This window comes from Gouania willdenowi, chromosome 20 (genome assembly GCF_900634775.1).
Source record: "Gouania willdenowi chromosome 20, fGouWil2.1, whole genome shotgun sequence".
In the NCBI taxonomy this organism is placed as follows: Eukaryota; Metazoa; Chordata; class Actinopteri; order Blenniiformes; family Gobiesocidae; genus Gouania; species Gouania willdenowi.
The window spans coordinates 6,062,877-6,082,714 of NC_041063.1; the positions used below are offsets into that span (position 1 = coordinate 6,062,877).

Sequence of the window (19,838 nt, forward strand, 5' to 3'; positions counted from 1 at the left end):
ATATTGCTAATACATTTACACCTACAGCTGTGGGGATGTAAGGTCACACATGGGTCAAACACAGACAAGTTTGGGGTCAAATTGACCCCAGATAGGCACCAATGTGTGTTCGGCACAATGAAAAAATCTAACTTTATGCTTAATAAATTGTACCCATCAAATTAGAAAAAGTCATGAAATATAAAGCAAAAAAAAAAAGTCAACTATTATTTTTCAATGATAAACATTGAATGGGGTCAAATTGTCCCCAAGGATAATATAAGGGGTAACAATTTGAGCAGGGCCTTGAATAATTTAAAGGTTTGAATATTATCATCAGGGTTTTTTTTTATTATTTATTTTACAAAAAGTAGTAGTACTAGTGGACGTAAAATAGTGTATACCTTTTGTGGATAACAAACATAAAATTTCCAATTTCTGATATTTACATTATTTCATGTCAGATTATATATTTCTCTCCATGAAAATAACAATTTCCGGCTACTTTAATAAATGTACTAAACAAATAAAAAAAATTCTGTAAAAATAACAAAAAATTATTAATAAATTAATAATAAAAATAATATTTTATCCAGGCTACTGTATTTTTTTCAATCCCTGCCGGTGTTGATTCCACACTTTATAGAATAGAACAAGTGGATATTAAGATTTTAATGGGGCGGGAAGATGGAAAGTTTAGAAATAGGTGTGAAAAATAAGGAAATAGGAAATGTAATAGCACAAAGAATGAATGGATATGTTAGATAATCAAGTAGATCCAATAATCAAAACCTCAATTAAAGTATGGAACACGGTGGTGGGGCATAACATTTAGAGAGAGATGGGTTTTAAGTTGGTTTGTGTGCGATTCAAAGTTCATACCTGGTACTCACATCAGGAGGGGATGGTCTCAGTCCAGCAGCCATGCTGGAGATCATGTGGACACATGGATGAGGACCACACACACATATTTTGGACAAAAATAAAACTTTAGTAAGACAAAATATGGCAAACCCTAAATAAACTAATAGGTATCAGATACCCACATGTTGGAAGGTACATTTAACAGGTGATATAAAACAAAAAGCGGATCCACTATCGAATTAAAATAGTAATGTCAGTTAAAAATGTGAACCAGGCCTTACACTATTAAAATACTGGGTAAATATATGTTGCAGGTAATGATCAGCAGTGACAAACTACAGTATGTAACTAGGTACATTATTCTTTTAAGCAGATGTTAAATCTGTATGTTTGTTAGTTATACTGACACCATTGTATATGGGAACTGCATGGATTGTAAATATGCACAGATTGTTTATTTCAATATTGTTATTTAGGGCAAAGGGTTGAAAATTGACTCAGAAAACTGTGAATAAGTGAAGTTGTGCATTAGTGTGTTTGGAATGCTAGAAATGACTAGTGCACACAAGCACCCCAAACCGGGCACTGCCACCCCACAACAACCAGGCACCGTGATGATGGCCCACTGGTCTCAGGTTGGCATGGCCACTGTGAACTTGGAAAACATGTCTGTCAAGATTAAAACATTGGGCCTTGTTCGAAATGGTGCAGTACGCACTATTGTCACTCATATTTAGTGCGTAGTGGTCCCATTCCAATAGTGTGCACAGATTATGGCCGTCAGAAATACCGGATTTGTACTATTTCCGGACATATTTTTAAGTGTACATGGGTGCACACTACACGCACACTCAACCGCCCCATGATGCATTGCGACTTGCAAACGTCACTTCAACGCGGAGATGGAGGAAGCCGGTCCAAGGATTAGTTAAGGCATAATTTAATGCGTTGAGGGTATTTGTTTGCTGCCTTACAATTTTATTCTTTTTAAATGATATTATGGTAAGTCATCAAGCATATTTTCCGGCCAGGATCTGTTAGAACTTAGATTAAATATCGTTATGTGTGTTTTTTAGCATTTGTGTGGGCCTGCTGTGATAATGATATAGAAGCATCCCTATTGCCGCATAACAATACTGAACGTGAGTTTTGTTTCCCGAAAGGGACCGATGAGGATACCGGATGGCTTTATGAATGGCGGTACGACGACGACGACCTTTTCACGGTCGTCGAAACGCGGCCCAGAGAGGTTTTGAGTTTGTAAGAAAGTCACGTCGTACAATGTGGTAATTGTGAAATAGTTCAGAGTAATGACGTAACGCTACACAGCTCAGTGTAACATCACAATTTACTCTCCAGAGATGTAGTCTTGGAATTTTTGCACTGTTTTAATTATTTGTTGCTTCTACGGTTGAGATAATAGACATTAATCATTTGTTTGTGCCTATGTAGATTATGTGATCTGATCTGTACTGTAGTTTGTTGAGACAAGTGATTTAGAATAGGGGTGGGAACCTCTGGGTACTTCACAATACGATACAATACATGATACAAAGCTCACAATAGCAATTATCTCACAATATGACGATACTGCGATTATCGATATATTGGTCAGAAATCAGTCTACAATAATCTATGACATAACAAAAAAAAAGATTAAGTGAAAAAATAAAAAATGTATTTGATATCTCTGAAAGACAATAAATTAAAAAAAGTGACACTATTTTAGTGCAACATTTTTGTAAATAAGTGTACTAATGTAAATGAATAAGTATCTCCAATAGTGCTTTCTGTAAACAAAAATAGGGTCTTTCTTACCAGTGACACCATTATAGTGCATTATTCCAATAAACAAATATTGGTTCTTTGTGACAAAATTTCTGTGAAGACCGACCTGCACATTTTAGTGAAAAAGCAGAAAAAGGTTTTGAAAAATAAAATAAATAAATAAATGAATAAATAATAAATAAAAATCAAACCTTAGCGCGAGCATATCAATAATCAATCGTGCGAAAAAAAATATTGTGATATATTGCTGTATCGAGATATTGTCACACTTAATTTAGAATAGACTTTGCTCTTCACTTATGCACTGGAAAGTTAGCGATTGCTGTTAAAAGCAAAAGTGTTTATTCATAAGTATATACATTAACTGTCTGTGATTGCAGTTGATTTGCTGTTGATGGTCTGTTATTGATTGGTAAGCTGTTAAATGTTTTGTTTTCATCATATAGAGTGCATTGCCTTGTATGTAAAGCGCTAAAAAAATGAAATGTGCCTTGCCTATGGTTTTGTCATTAATATTCACAAACATCTATTGCAACAAAGCCCACATTTCCTATTCTAATCATGTAAAGGTGGAGGCAGGTTGGCTGGAGAAGAAATGGGAAAACCTAAAGCAAAAGTACAAGGTTTGATAAAAAAAAAAAAAAAAACTATTGTCTGGATCAATAGTTGTTTGGTTTGTCAACAGTGTCAAACCACAATTACCAGGTAAGCTTTGTGATCATTAACTAATAACCAATGTGTTGTTTGCTAGGAACTGAAGACGCCCAGGACAGGGGTCAGTACAGAGGGAAGAGAGACCACTGCTGCCACCTGGAAGTGGTTTGAGGCAATGGATGAAGTGATGGGCCAACGGCCCAGTATAGCCGTGCCCCACCTCATCACGTCCGTTTTATCAACGATGGCAACAGTGGCCTCTCCTCCAGAAGAAGGAGACAACAGCAGGAAGAGGAGGAGTGAAGTGGACCTGTTGGCCTATTTGAGGGAGAGGGAGATGGAGAAGAAAGAGGATGAGAGAGAAAAAGAGCAGAAGAGAGAAGAGGCTTTTTAGAATATGTTAGTTTAATCAATCTCTGAACATTTCTTTTGGACACATTTGTATAACTATATTTAATGTGGTTGTTCTTAAAATATCTTGTGAAGTGTCCTCATGTAATAAATATTATTTATTGATTCCACTTTGTTTTTTGGGTCATTTCTTATTTCTGTCCTCCATGTGTACCTCCACAGTTGTTTTAGTTCTGGGATTTCAACTTGCAGTATTACTTGATGTGTATTGTAAAAGGAAATCTGTACGTATTTTTTATTGCAAATAAATGTCCATTTATAAAATATTATTTTGATACATTTTTTTAAATTATTACTTGTTTAAACTAAACATGTAATGATTAAAATGTTTTTATCATATTAGTACCTGTATAGATGATGGCCTAGCAGAACGTCTATTTGCAACTCATTTTATTTAACAAAAAGAATATTCTGGAACAAAATATAATGTAATTTAGTTGATTTAGTTCAATATGCATGCTCGATGATACAAGAATGATCAATTATTATGTGTTGACTGACGTGATCATGTGTTGTAGCCCTTCAAATATATTAACTTAAAAAATTGTTTACGTAAATGATTCAATATAATTTGAACTGGAGAATTTAATACACTGTAGTCTTTTTGAGAAAGTATTTTTTCGCCTCTAAAAGGACTTTAATCCAGGTGACATTAGACAAAATGGCTCCTTTGAGAGTAAAGTTTGCAGACCCCTGGCCTAGCGTAACGTCTATTTGCAACTCATTTTGGTTGTCTATAGACGTCCAGAATCGAGTCACGCTGGACGTATAATCTCAGTCATTTATTCACTAAATCTGGCTGTGATATAGATGTCCAGATTATGGCCTGGACTGGCCAACGTCTTAGACGTCCATAGACGTTGCTTGCTCAGTGGGTATGTGGGCCACTTTAGGCTCACATTAAGATTAGTGGATGCTAACTTGCCACAATTCAGCCAGAACTGGCCCAATTATGTTACACCTGGGCCACGTTTGGTACTTTATATGTATATTGTGGTGGCAAAATTGATTAATTATGTATACTCGTATATTGCTTTTTGATCTCATTCAACTTACCCCAATTTGTAACTTCCACGCCTGTCTGATGTCTTTTCTTCTTTCTGCAAAGTCAGTGGACCCATACTCCCATGATACAGCTTCTCTAAAGGAATGTCAGTTGGCCTCAGTTTAATCTCCAAGGCCAGAGCACGTCCAAACCCACCCCAGACATCACATACACACACATACATCATAGACACATACACACTCACTCACACACCCACACGTCTAACTTTCACCCCGACATCGGAGGTGTGACCTCCGGCAGACTGACCTTCCCCCCCTGGTCTCTTCTTTGTTGTCTGTGGAAGGGGGGAGGTGGGACAGTGGGGTATAAATGTGTGTGAAAGGAACTTTTGGTCCCTTCTTCTTCGCGCCTCTCTCTGGCCAGAAGAGACCACTCTTTGTTTATCCTGCTTTGTCTTTTTATTTAGTTTATATTAAATCATTTTTATTACTTCATCATCTCTCCTGTCTGGTCTTCATCATTTATCACCGCAGAGTGTTTTTCAAGTCAAAGACGAGGTAACCGTAAATTTCACCGTAACAATTGGCGTCACAAACAGGATCCATCTTCTGCTCTGAGGGGCTTCTACCACGGACCGGTACCCAGAAAGCAGACGCGCTTAAAACCCTAAAGCCAGCTTTTAATGGTATGGGACTCCGATGCCCCGCGGTGGTCTGCCTCTCAACAGAGACTGGATCACGAACCATCGGTTGATCCTCAACACCAATGCTGCCTTTATTATATATATATATATATATATATATATATATATATATATATACAGTATATATTTGCTCTGTGTTGATAGACAGGTAACCAGTCGAGTTTGTATTGATTTTCATCATTCTGGAGGTTCTCTCCTTCACTGTGCTTCTGTGCTTTGACGCAGTGAAAAGACTGCATGAGAAAGGCTCAAATGGTTGAAGTTCTTTGCTTTTAATATTACAAGTTCCCATATTTTCTCGGGCCCGGTTATTTTTGTTCAGGATCTAGGACGGCTGGTCATTATTTAACTTTGATTTTGTTTCAGGCCACCTCCACAGACAGCCTGTGAGGTCTCTGACCATTAGAACTAGACAGGCAACCAAAGTTCCGCAACACCCCGGTCCCGTATACCAAGTTCACCTCTGCACTGAGACCAAAATGGATTAAAACCCCAAACCTAACTCCAATAAACTGTAGTGAAGACTACAGGGAGTAAAACACTAATAATGGGGATCAAACAGACAGATGAAGATATCAGTGATATTATTGGATAAGTTAGTACTATTTATAGAAAATGAGTTCTTAAATATGATGAAAAATCCAATAAACAAATAGTATATGCATGCGCACATACATTCTCGGTATGATGTGAACACAGATCATGAAACCAGCAAGCTTTCGGTGAGTTTTACTTTTTGTTTTAATTTTTTTTTTTTTAACGTGTGAATGGAATCAGATTTCTCCCTTTGGGTTTTTGGCTTTAACTAAAGACCCTCCCCGACCATGGAGCGGTGGGCGGGCACTGTGGAGGAAATGTATGTAATGGAGAGACTCACACGACTGAAACTACAAGAACCACAATTCAATAAGAAAAAGAAAAATGGACAAATGACAGAAAACAGGAAGAGGATGCGTCCCCCACCACTTCTACTACTGGACAATAAGGACAAGCTGATTCACTGCCAAGTTGATTTCTTGACACTTTTCCACTGTAAATGTTCAGAAACCTAAATAAAAAAACAAGTTAAAATAAATAAGAAAACTTAGTCAACTTTAGAAAAGAATTCGTTTTTATTATGTCGTCTCAAACAACAGGACACATCTGTTTTTCAACATCTGCCAAAAAACCTGATACTGATGTCGACCGATTTTACATTTTGTGGCTAATATTGGCCGATAATATATCCCAGCTCTATGAGTTCTGAACAATTTGAGCCGGTTTTTAGTTACACAACTACACCAAACTTGCCATATTTGAACTATTTTCATCACTTTTCTGCCATATTTTGCTCATTTTAATGCATATTTGCTACATTGCTCCCATTTCTGACACTTCTGACACATTTCAATGCCTTTTCTGCACATTTTTTTCCACTTCCAAGACATTTTAGCATCGTTATAAACCCTTTCCACCACATTTCTACCTAATGTCACATATGTTGACCCATTGTTGTCACTTTTAACTTCTTTTCACCTATTTTATGTTTATTCTTGCTAATTTAACCACATTCTCGATTTGTCATGGCCATTATTTGCCGGTTTAAATAATTGTTCCTACTTTTTAAATTACATTACACCCCACACTTCTGTCACCAGACGCCTTCAAGGAACTGAGAATATTTTTTTAACAATTTGAGCCTATTTTTGCTTTTTTTTTTACCTCTGATATTTAAATTTATTTTCATCACTTTTTCTTACCATATTTTTGTTCCTTTTAATGTATTTTTGCTACATTACTCCCATCTCTGACACTTCTACATTTCAAAGCCTTTTCTGCACATTTTTCACTAATAAACCCTTTCCACCACTTTTCCACCCAATGTCACATATGTTGACCTATTATTGTCACTTTTCACCTGCCCCATTAATTGCCAGTTTAAAGTAATTGTTCCTGCTTTTTAAATTACATTACACCCCTCCCCCCATTTCTGCCACTTTGAAGCCAATATTTAAACACTTAAACCTTTTTTCTGTCCACTCTAATTTGACACTTTTAACCAATGTGAGTTGTAGTGGATCTTAACTATGGTTGATATCACATAGTTTTCAAACACTGTTTAATGATAGTGAAAAATCAAATATCACAGGTTACAGTTTTTATTTATAACGAGAACAATATGAAACCATTCTGAACATTTCCAGTATTTCCTTTGTGTGTCTGAGTAATATGTGGGTGATCTAATCAACTGCTCACTGAGCCCCTTAGGTTGATGGTTCACATCCAGGGTTCCCAGCCCAGATACACCCTGCCCAGCACGTTGGGATCAATGGCCTGGTCCAGTTAGGACATTCCACCTGCTGCTCCACAGACAAACCGGACTCTGGAAGTCTGGCTCGTACGTTGTGTTCCTCAGACCCCAGAGCCACAGAACGGCATCCCAGTGTAGGAGGGATCCTTCTCAAACCCAACGTTAGCTCCTCACCTGACCACAAGACACAATCACACTTAAATCAGACTAGTTTCTAAAACACTAAACCAAGAAGAAAAAGAAGAAACAAAACAAAGAAGAACAAAATAAAGAACAAGAACAAAACTAAGTAGAAGAACAAGAATAAAAAGAATAAACAAAGAGAAGAAGAAGAATAAACAAAGAAGAAGAAGAAGAATTAAACAAAGAAGAAGAAGAAGAAAACAGAAGAAGAAGAAGAATAAACAAAGAAGAAGAAGAAGAATTAAAGGGGACATATCATGGTTTTAAATCCTTCCTTTTTACATATAAATCATACAGTTGTGGTCTATATAAAGCAGAAATGCAATGCTTGGGTCTGAATTCCTCATTATTATAGCTCCACCCCTTTTCTACCCCTTTTCTGATGTGCTTCTGAGAGCAACTCGTTTTGGTGCTGTCTCTTTAAATGCAAATGAGACACTCCATACCCGCCCCCTCTTCAGGTGACACTCGGTTCAACTCCACCCCTGCTCGGCCATTTTTGTAGTTTGATAGAAGAGATACGGCTATGTAGCGGCGCATAAACTTTTTATTCAGAGTTTATTTACAAAATGTCAACAACAGAAGACTTGTCCATCCAGCCTTACATGTTTGAGCCAGAGTTGGACCCAGCGGAGCGAGATGAAAATGAAGATGATGAACCTGCAGAACCCTAACAAGTGAGCTAACACAAGCACCGAGCTAACGCTAGCGCCAAGCTAACGCGCCAAGCTAACGCTAGCGCCAAGCTAACGTCACGAAATGCATTTTAATACAGTCTTTTCAAAGACAAAAACGGCAAAATGAAATGACTAATGAAAACTCTAGACTTAAATTAAATCACGTAGGCCATATCATCAGGATCTAAAACGAGCACACAGCGCTAACATATGAAGACGGTGCAACTGCTAATGCTAACAAAACAATGACAGGGACGTCTTATCACACGTTTTAGCGTTATTTACAGCTTACCGAAGTGCTCTGTTCGTCGTCTCCAAAGATAGAAGGAATTGAACCCTCAATCAGACGAAGTATTTCGGCAAATCCTTCTTTATACTGGTGGAGGTTGCAGAAGCAGTCATCCTTGAAGTGCTTCGCGCATACAAAAATGACCTTACCCACAGATGTGGGTACATTTCTGTGAAAATAAACTCAACCAGGCACTTTGAAAAGGTTCTGATGCTGGGGAGACGGTGTAATGAAGCGTGTGGGTTTACTACATCCAACAACCCAACATTTTGACTTATCCTCTCGTAACTTCGGCATCCTTGAGCTTGGACTACAAAATAAAAGCGAGAAAATAAAAATGGTGGATTGCTCGAAGTGTTGGACCTGGAGTTGATGGACTAATTTGGCAGTTCCACTGCAAATACTGTGATGTAATAGAGAATAGAAAAATCAAAACAGATTGAAAAATATGAGCAAAACAGAATATAAAGATATCTACGGAGCACCTGAAGAGACTAATTTGATTTTTTCTGTACTTCTAAGCACTCTAAATATACAACAAAATGCATTTAAGGGCTAAAAAAGTGGATTTAGCATGATATGTCCCCTTTAAACAAAGAAGAAGAAGAATAAAACAAAGAAAAAGAAGAAAACAAAAGAAAAAGAAGAAGAAGAAACAAAGAAGAAGATAAAACAAAGAAGAAAAAGAATAAAACAAAGAAGAAAAAGAATAAAACAAAGAAGAAGAAGAGTCAGACAGAATGTGAACTGCTGTTAATCAACCAATGTTTACAAATATGAAATCAAAGAATCCTTCAATGAAAATTCCAGGATTTTCATTCATTAAAAAAACCATAACAGGTCGTTATTTCAGGTTTGGATAAAAACTCGTGTTTTAGTGTGTGTATTAAAAAGCCTCCAACATGAATAATAATAATAATAATAATAATAATAATAATAATAAAGAAGAACTTACCTGGTAATAGTGGCAGGATTTGAACCTTCCAGCTTCCTACGAGTAAAGCTAACCTTCTGTAGAGGAAACCAGTTAATTTCTTTAGTGTTGATGCTCTCGGTCCATGTTCCGCCTTTCTTCAGCTGCTTCATCTCAAAGTTCTGTTAAACACATTTAACTGATGGTTAGGAACAGACAATGAGTCACGTGACCGCCCTGCACTAAAGCTGCTGAGTCATCACCTTCCAGTCCAGCGAGGGGTTCCTTAACGAACACGTCCTGGTGTTGAGCAGCAGGTCTGGTTCTGTTCTGTAGGCTCTCAGAGAGTGAACCATGATGCTCTGGATCAAACCCGACTCCTTCATCGGCTGCATCAGGTTCACAAACTGTCGGGTGAGTCGGAACGGCATGAGTTCAGGAACCGGAAGGAACTGGAAGGAAAGGAGAAACATGAAAATCAGCTTTCTGAAAAAAAGAATCACTTTTCATTTTTTATTTACTGTAATTTAATTATGATTCCCAAAATCTGCTCTTTGGCTGATATTCAGAGTTAATAGGGTAATCCTGATAAAATGTACATTTTGTTGACTAAAATTTTTCATCAACTACAAAAAAAAAAACATTTTGACAAAATATATTTACGTTTTTGTCGACATGAGACGGAATCCAATCAGAACTCATGGTGATCTCATACATTTATCACATCAAATCTATCTGTGTGTTTACAAACATTAATACCATTTTATATCAGGTTGATCATGGTATATTGATCTTTCACAATGCATAAACTATTATGCTTTATATTTTAGTCACTATATCTGGTCACAGATTTAGTCGACTATAACTGAAATAGTCCTGATACTAAAAAATAAGTTGCATTTTAGTTAAAACACGATGACTATGCGACTAATGTGACTTGGGATTCCTACAGACTTTAACACTAATTAAATCATTTTCTTCAAATAAATTAATATCTAAATTATACAAATCCTTTCAGCAAGGCAACAAAAACCTAACACAGAGTTCATTAAGAGGAGATTGGAGGTAAATGAATGTTGGGAGGATATAAGTAGAGTACAATGGTTACTGTTCTAACATCTGGTGTGAGTTTTATTGGAAGAAATATAGAGTTTTTTATATCACAAACCTATTCATAAGAGGCACCAGGTTAGTGGAGACTGTGGATCAGGAGGCCAATCATTTCCATATGTTCTGAGGCTGCCCATTGTTACTGTAAGTCCTTCATGGTTACAAATACCTGAGCACGTGGCTAAAAACCGGACCCCTCCGACCATAATTCAACACTATGGGAAAATCATTTACTCTCAGGATTCAAAGGGACATGTTTTACAAGAGTATGTTAAAACCCATTAGGTCAGACTTTGTATAATGTTCATGTTTTAAGTGAATGGATATCATTTCTGTACAGGTGCTCTTCCCTTAATTGTTTATACTAAAAAAAAAATTTTTTAAATTAAAATCAAAAATTACAAAAAATTTGCTGTGAAAATAACTAGTGCAAATAAATACATAAATGTTAGTGAAATAAGTCCTGCATGGCAGAGGTAACAATAAACATTTTCCCAATTTAAATAAAATAAATCAATACATTTTTAAAACATCAAACTAGAACAGCCACTCGTACCATTGACGATAGATCTTATGATCTTTAAAGACTGTGTAAAGCAAATTCTGACATTTAAATAAGTCATTAATGTACAAAACATGTACAAAGCCATTCAAACCATTTATAATGTAATTATGGAGCTCGGCATCACAACTGTGTTTCAGATTCTCTTTTCATCACATTCCTCTCCCCCATAGGACACAGTAAGGAGGCGGCGCCCTTCCCACGGTGGGTGTGGTTCCAACGCCTCTAGCTGACCACGCCTCCAGCGTCTCAGAGCAGAGAGAAGCGCTTGTTTTTCCATGATTTTGAGACCTAACTTTATATACTTAGCGATTTTTTTCATCTTTCAAATTTGGCTCAGTGGTCAATGACACATGTTTCTGTAGTGTGACAAACTCAACACATTTATTTCTGCTTTACATGGATTTTAACTTTACAATATATTGTCACAATATATATCGTCATCCCACCCTAACAAAGTGTTGATCAAAATAAGTAGTTGCTTTAGTGTGTTGGACCTGTGTGGCTGAGCCAAACGCGTGGCCAAAGTCGATGCCGATCATTCCTCGGTTTCCGTATTGATCATGAAGTTGGAGAGGTGACGGTCTCCAATCCCCAGGATCCAGTGGCTCACACACAGCAGAGCATGAGAGCTAATGAAGTGAGAGCGCAGAGACAGAAACGCCTCGGGGCTGTTGCACATCCTCACAAAAGCTCGTCTGGAGTGAAACGCAGAGAAAAAGTCATTCTCGGGCTAGCGTGGAGCTTCCTTAGCGAACTCTGCAGGTTGTGTTAGCATATCAGCGAGTGCTACAGGTGTGTTAGCGAGCACTACTGGTGGTTAGTGTGTCAGCAAGTTTTGGAGGTGTGTTAGCGATGACTGCAGGTGTGTTAGCTAGCGCTGCAGGTTTGTCAGTTAGCGCTGCAGGTGTGTTAGCGAGTGCTGCAGGTGTGTTAGTTAGGGCTGCAAGTGTGTTAGCGAGCTCTCCAGGTGTGTTAGTCAGGGCTGCAGGTTGTGTTAGCGAGCTCTGCAGGTGTGTTAGCGAGCGCTGCAGGTGTGTTAGCGAGCGCTGCAGGTGTTTAGCGAGGCTGCAGGTTGTGTTAATGAGCGCTGCAAGTGTGTTAGCTAGCGTTGCAGGTGTGTTAGCTAGCGTTGCAGGTGTGTTAATGAGCGCTGCAGGGTGTTAATGAGCGCTGCAGGTGTGTTAGCTAGCATTGCAGGTGCTTACTTTAGCAGATCCTCGGGGACGCCACTGCAGTGTCTTCATGAAGTTGGTCACTGTGTCAGCTCGTGTTGCCTTCCTGGTGAAGTACGAAGTGTGTAAATGAGCTCAATATTCACAATAACAACTGTTAGCATCAGTCATCATGACAACATTATGAAACAAACATGCATAATGAAAGTCTATCAACTCACCTGTAAACTGGAGCATACAGAGCCACGATATTTCCATCTTTACTTTGTCCAAATTTATTAAGCCACTTGATGTGGACATCAGCACAACTGACAGGAAAATACACACAAAAATCAGCACAACTCAATTCCTCTATTTTACTGCAACATGAATATATTTGATGCTGATGACAAACAAACTGAAGGACACTCACCTTGATGCCTTTTTTCTCTCCTGATTCGTCATCGAGTTTTGCAGGAATTCTTTCAGAGTGCAAGTATTTTCCATCCATTCGATCAGACCAATTCTGTTTACCAACAAAGATGTTAGCACTAACCTAGCAATAGCATACCATTAACCTAGCATTAACAATAACCTAGCATTAGTATTAACCTAGCATTAACATTAACCTAGTAATAACACAAACCTAACATTAACCTAGCAATAGCATTAACCTAGCATTAACACTAGTCTAGCATTAAGCTAACATTAGTACTAACCTAGCATTAACAGTAACCTAACATTAACACTAACCTAGCATTTGCACTAACCCAACATTAACATTAGCCTAGCATTAGCACTAACCTAACATCATTAGTCTAACATTAACATTAGCACTAACCTAACATTAACATTAATCTAGCAATAGCAGTAACCCAGCAATAGTATTAGCTTAGCATTAACCTAGCATCACCATTAGCGTAGCAATAACATTAACCTAACAATAATTTTTACTTAACGTTAACACTAACCTAGCATTAGCCTAACAATAGTATTAACCTAGCATTAGCACTAACCTAGCATTAGCCTAACAATAACACTAACCTAGCATTAGCCTAGCAATAGCATTAGCTTAACAATTGCACCAAATTAGCATTAGCACTAACCTAGCTTTAACCAAGCAATAGCACTTTTTTTCCTGCTTGCATTTAGAGGAGGATGATGCTTTTTCCCCTCAGTCCCTCCTTTTTTTTCCTGCTTGCTCTCTTTGTCTGTTTTAATCTAACAGGAGCTTCTATCTGCATCGTGATCCTAAATCTAAATCATGGAATTGATCAGCTGGTCTTTCTTTGCTTTTGGTTAAATTTTGCAACTAGGAGGACGGGCATTGGGAGAATCTGTAAGTCCTGAGGACGTGGAAGACGTCCACCACCAGACTGATATTTGTCTGAAGGAAATGTCCACATTATTGAATTATTGATGGAATGACCAGGAACAATAGGGCTGGCAGTCAATGTTGTGGCTAGCCCGTCTGAAAACATCTTTTATCTCATTCGACCCCGAGAACAGTCTGTTAAGGTCTGTTTTCTTCTCCACACTCTCCATGGATGGATGTTGATTCAACGCTCAGACCTTTCCCTTACTTTCCATGAACACCTGCAATCTGGCTCGGCTAACAAACTCTCAAGGTCATCTCTACGGCAACGCCGTTCCATGTCACATCGGCTGGAGAACTATGAGAGACTATAGCAGAGGCTAATCTCAAATGAACATTGAATACTTCACTCCCACATTGACATACACAATCTGTTTCTTCACCCTCCCCTCCTCCCTCCCTAGAGGCAGCAGGAGGCGAGCCATAAGGGCAGCGCCATCCTGTGGCCGACCTGAGAACTATCCCTCCTACGACCCATTCCCTGTGCCAACCTGCTGTTGTATTGAATTGAATGTTGTGTTTGTTGGTTTTTGTCACAACGTTTGCTTTTCATGATACTAAACTCCACCCCTCTCTACAAGGGCCTAGTTTGGTTTTGTCCTTTTCGACCTCTTCTTTTTTACCCATTGTTCCATATTTCTCATCTAAGAAACGGAACGCCGGCCTGCTGCTGACTGCTCCACAGTTTTCCCGTGCCTGTTCCCCCATGTTATATGTGATTGTCTTTTCCGTTTCTTGGTCGGGATGTAACTGAAACTGAATTTACCCTCTGGGATTATTAAAGTATAATCAAACCTAGCAATAGCATTAAGCTAGAAATAGCATTAGCCTAATAATAGCATTAGCCTAGCATTAACAATATCCTAGCTAATAAGATAAATTAAATAGAGTACTGCTGGCTGAGGCCTGCGCTCTGCATCACACACTTAATCAACCACAGTCGTCCAGTAAAACAGACTAAAGTAAATTACTATTCTAACGGTGAAACTTAATTACTTTGCTAATTTGCTGTTGATCTTTGTCATGATGTGTAAAGCTCTGTGTGAGTGACTCAGCACCTGCTGTTAATGGGAATGACTTGATAAGTACGAAGCTGCAATCCTCGCCGTGTGCACGTGGTGTCATGACTCAGCAGAATGTTCATGACCCCAAACAGCTGCTCGATGCGCTGGTCCTGACGGAGGTCCTCCCCGCCCTTCACCAGGAAGGGATGGTCACGCTCATCGTCCCCACGAATGATCAGACGCTTTGGGCGACGAATTGAAGACATCACCTTCACCTGGAGGACGAGAAACTAGTACACACTCATTTCATACTTCATCTAAAGCAGGGGTTCTCAACCGTTTCAGCCAGTGACCCCCAAAATAAAGGTTCCAGAGAGCAGGGACCCCCACTGTAGCTGAAGGTGGTTAAACACAGATATGAAAAACAGTCAACTGACTACAAACTACTTTACCCTGTACGCCGCCATGTTGAAATGACATCATTGGTGACTTGATAAGCCCCTTTTAGACCATTGAGTTCTATAGGAGGTGAAGCATTCAGGATCATTTAGCAGCTTTTTCAGTCAAAATAACAACTTGTTCTGCTTTGGGTTGCTCTAAAAATCAGTAAAACTTGTAAAATTCAATGTAAATCTCTTTTGTTTACTGAGCGATGATAAATTAAAACCGTGACCGAGCCACAGGGGGAGACAGTTCCCACTCTGCTGTTTCATAGACACCAAGGAGACAAGAAGAGCTCTTTTAAATGCTTTTAAATAAAGGCAACCAGGCGCTGTGGATCCTGGTTGCCTTTATCAACATGCACACGGAGCTTGTTTGAAATCCTTGTTTTAATCAGAAATAAAATGGGTTAAAAGTGACCAATGGTGGAAAAGGTGGTGAAATAAAATTTAAAAAACCACAGAAATTGGTTAAATGTTGCAAATTAGAGTGGCCAAAAATGGACATGGATAGGGTGGGGGGGATAATGTAATTTAAAAAGTAAGAAAAATTAGTTTAAACTGGCTAATAGTGGGCATGACAAATTATCAATGTGGTTTAATTAGCAAAAATAAGCATGAAATATGGTGAAAAAAGGTTAAAAGTGACAATAACAGGTCAACATATGTGACATTATGTGGGAAAAGTGGAGGAAAAGGTTTGTCTGTTTCTTGGTTAATGGTGTGTTACAACAAAAAGGGTTTATAAATGCCGAAAATGTCTTGAAAGTTGAAAAAATGTGCAGAAAAGGCATTGAATTGAAATTTGAGAAGTGTCAGAAATGGGAAAAATGGAGCAAAATTATGGCAAGAGAAAGTGATGAAAATAGGTTAGAATATGCCAAGTTTGGTGAAGAAACAGGGTAAAAATAAGCAAAACATCTTAGTGTCTTGAAGGCATCTGGCGACCCCCCCTCCCAGTATCCCAAGATTGAGAACCCCTGATGATCAGATCAGACGTGTGAGGGACACAAACCCTTTCATCGAAGCCGGTGATCTTAGCGTGGTACTCTGGTAGGGGTTTGGATCTGCCGCTGTACTGGCCTGGAAACACAAATCATTAACTAAACAAAGTCACACACACTAAAGGTGAAGAGTGGGGGTTCTCAATGTGTGACCTGGGACCTCCAGCTGGTTAGTGAACAGGTCTGCCTTGTAACCACTGAGCCAGGGAGAGTACTCCTTCAGGTTTCCTGGTTCCTTTGAAAAATCACGCATGGATTTGACCAGTTGGTCCACCTTATTTATAAAGGCTTTGTTCTTTCTCTTCTCAAACACATGACAGCCCTTTGGTCCCAGCAGCTTCTCCACCTCTTTGGAAAATTTCTGCAACAAAATCACATCCTATGTTTTATATTCAATTCAACTTTATTTATACAAAACATACACACACACATATATACTGTAGAGATATATATATATATATATATATATATATATATATATATATATATACTGTATACAGGCAATATTTTTATTAGGGGCACATTTGGGAAAAACAATGTCTGTGCCCAATACTTTTTAACATGTTGTGTTCAATAAAAATGTTCCCCACTGAAATATCAAATGTGTGTTGCTTAATAATGCAGAAAAATCCTAGCTTTGTAGTTCCGCTAGGTTTATTTTTCGTAATGCAGGTTCGTTTGACAATTTCAGTACTTGGTTTTATTTAAGTTATTGTTTATTTTGTTTTTATATTCCTATAAAAAGTCTTTCACAGAGTAAATAAGAATGTAAGAAAATAATATCCAACTGAAATTCTTTTTGTGTTTTTCCCCCTTTACTAAATATTGTATGGCATTGTTATCGTGAGCCCAGTATCGTATATGTGCGAAAGTTTCAATAGGGGCACATCTGTGAAAAAATACGTCCGACACTTTTTAACATTTTGTTTTCAAGAAAAATTTTACGCACTGATATATCAAGTGTGTATTACTTATTAAAGCAGTCCTAGCTTTCTAGTTCCGCTTAGGTTTTTTTTTTTGTACTGTAGGTTTGATTGACAATTTTTAACACTTTCCCTTTCACCTTCCACCCTGTTACCATCAACCGTATCCATGGAAACCCCAGAACAACTTTTTGATGTCATTTTTTTCAAAAGCCAATGTAGGACATTAGATATTAGAACAGGAACCATTGAGTTGTAGCTCAGTGTGTGATGGCTGTGACCAACTTTCATGTTTTTCCACTTTGTTACCTTTTTGTGTTAATGGAGTGGAAAGACCATCATCATTAAAACAAACATTAGGAAGAATTCAGCTCCGTCCCAAGTGGAAATTATGCCTAAATACATTATAGATTCTTAATAGGACTAGATGTTACAAATCCCTAATATTCAGCACGACAATTGGGGTACTCTTGGGTGGGGTGAAAATTTAGTAAAGATTGCAGGGAGCCACCCCTACAACGCATCGTCAGTTGTGTGCCCCGACTTCATTGGGTGTTTCAGCCACTTATCACAATACACCCTCTGCCGAGGTTGGCCCACCACAGGCTGATCAAACCTGGGTGTGCGTCGCATGGTGACGCCCAGCGATCATAATCCACCATCATCTCTTGCCATCATTTACCAGCCCATGTTGCATCCCTACGTTTCAGCCACAGCCAGTGACTGCTCTGTTCTGCTACAGTGGCAAGTTCTTCTATTGCCTTCAGTTAGGCATGTCCTCTAATCCCTACTTCCTTCAGTAGCCTTGTGGTGGAACAAGCTACAAAGCCTCTACATCCCACCTCCACAGGCCACACCTTCACGTTCCAGCCCCGCTCCCCTGCTTCAGCTGCTGGGTTGGTGTACCGCAGCCTCTTCCGCTCGAAAGCTTCATCGATGGCTTCTTCCCATGGAACTGTAAGCTCAACGATGAAGACGCAGCGGCAGGACTTGGACCAGAGGACGAGGTCTGGGCGCAGGTTGGTCCTTGCAATTTCAGGTGGGAAAGTCAACCTCTGGTTGAGATCTACCCGCATCTCCCAATCCCGGGCTGCGTTCAGTGGGCTTGAGTCTGGAAGTGCTGACTTGGTCCTCTGTTTTTCCCCTTCCTGGATGAAAGTCTTCCGTGGAAAGGTAGTTTGTGCATTTAGAGGCTTAGCGTTGGTGGGTACCCTTTTTTCCACAATTTTATCAGCCAGGTACTTCAACACCTGGTTGTGGCGCCAGGTGTATCTTCCCTGAATTAGGCTGGTCTTGCAACCCACCAAGATGTGTTTGAGGGTTGCAGGGGCTGCACACTGGAGACAGCCTGGATCCTTTCCATACTAAATGTAAGGGCCATAAGGATACTATTTTAAAAATAGTAATATTTGTGTTTAAATATTAACATTTTTTGGAATGACATGTTTATGTTTATCATAATTCATATGTTTTATATTAGTTTAAAATGCATAATTTAGGGATGTGCTTGTATGTTTAAAACGTTTCATATTTGCCGACTGTGTTATGACGTCACTCCTAACTTTTAACGGTGATTGGATGTAACTTACGTCAATCATGTTTTTTTTTTGAGCCGAATATGTGATGGAAGCAACACAGTCTTTTGACCGTGCTTCAGATTTTGTAATCTTTTTCTTATTTTGTCAACTAAAAGGTTTAAAACAAGAAGAAGCTTGTCATGTCTGGTCGCTCGCGTCAGAAACGTGGTGTTAAAGATTCGGTTTACACGGTGGTACATGAGAGGAACGAGCCGAGTGCCACTACACTAGAGATGTAGGTTGTTTGGAGAGGGCAGGACATCGTACATGGATCTGATCAGGAAACTCAGCCTACCAGACTCTATGCTCCAAATCTCGTTCCAAGTGATTTTCCTCTTTTCCACGCACTCCCACTTCATCCAGCGACCTTGCTTCGCTTGGGAGACTGCCTTGGCACATCTGGCTGCTTCCTCCTGGCGACTCACCTCCTCTATCACCATGTGCCGCCGTTCAGCTGGAGTAGCCCTTTGCCATCTAGGCGTTGTTGCTTTCAAGCCAGGGCCCCCTCTGCCATGTTGGACGCTTCCCACAATCTCCCGGTGTCTAAGGGCAGTCTTTGCCACCGCTACCGCTACAGATGGCTTCCATTTCTTTCCCGTTCCCATATATATAACTACTCGTACTGAGTTGACTTTCTGTTTCAGGGATTGTAATTCCATCATCTACTCCTGATTGTAGGGAATATTAAAAAATATATATACTTTTAATTGGAATTAACCAGAAATTTTGAGTGATTTTGAATAACTATCAATATTTATTGGAATTATCAGAAATTGGGAGTGATTTTGAAATAACTGATGCTGATATTATTGATGACGTCCAACTATATTTAACATATATTTTACCATTTGATGTATTCCTTCTCTTTGAGATTTGGACACTTAGTCAAAAAGAATAATACTGAGTTGAATGCTATAAATGTTCGGAGTAAA

General features: G+C 38.8%; 1 protein-coding gene across 1 annotated transcript in view; it reads right to left on the reverse strand.

The window, feature by feature from the left end:
* Positions 1–7,486: 7,486 nt before the first annotated feature.
* The window catches only part of prkdc (protein kinase, DNA-activated, catalytic subunit), a 94,841-nt gene continuing 82,489 nt past the window's right edge, over positions 7,487–19,838 (reverse strand). The window contains 13 exon segments of the mRNA XM_028434065.1: positions 7,487–7,727; positions 7,730–7,868; positions 9,800–9,939; positions 10,021–10,209; positions 11,927–11,976; positions 11,979–12,127; positions 12,638–12,660; positions 12,662–12,710; positions 12,826–12,912; positions 13,017–13,109; positions 15,017–15,237; positions 16,418–16,485; positions 16,560–16,767. Coding sequence (XP_028289866.1) covers positions 7,662–7,727; positions 7,730–7,868; positions 9,800–9,939; positions 10,021–10,209; positions 11,927–11,976; positions 11,979–12,127; positions 12,638–12,660; positions 12,662–12,710; positions 12,826–12,912; positions 13,017–13,109; positions 15,017–15,237; positions 16,418–16,485; positions 16,560–16,767 — 1,482 coding nt within the window. The 3' untranslated portion in view covers positions 7,487–7,661.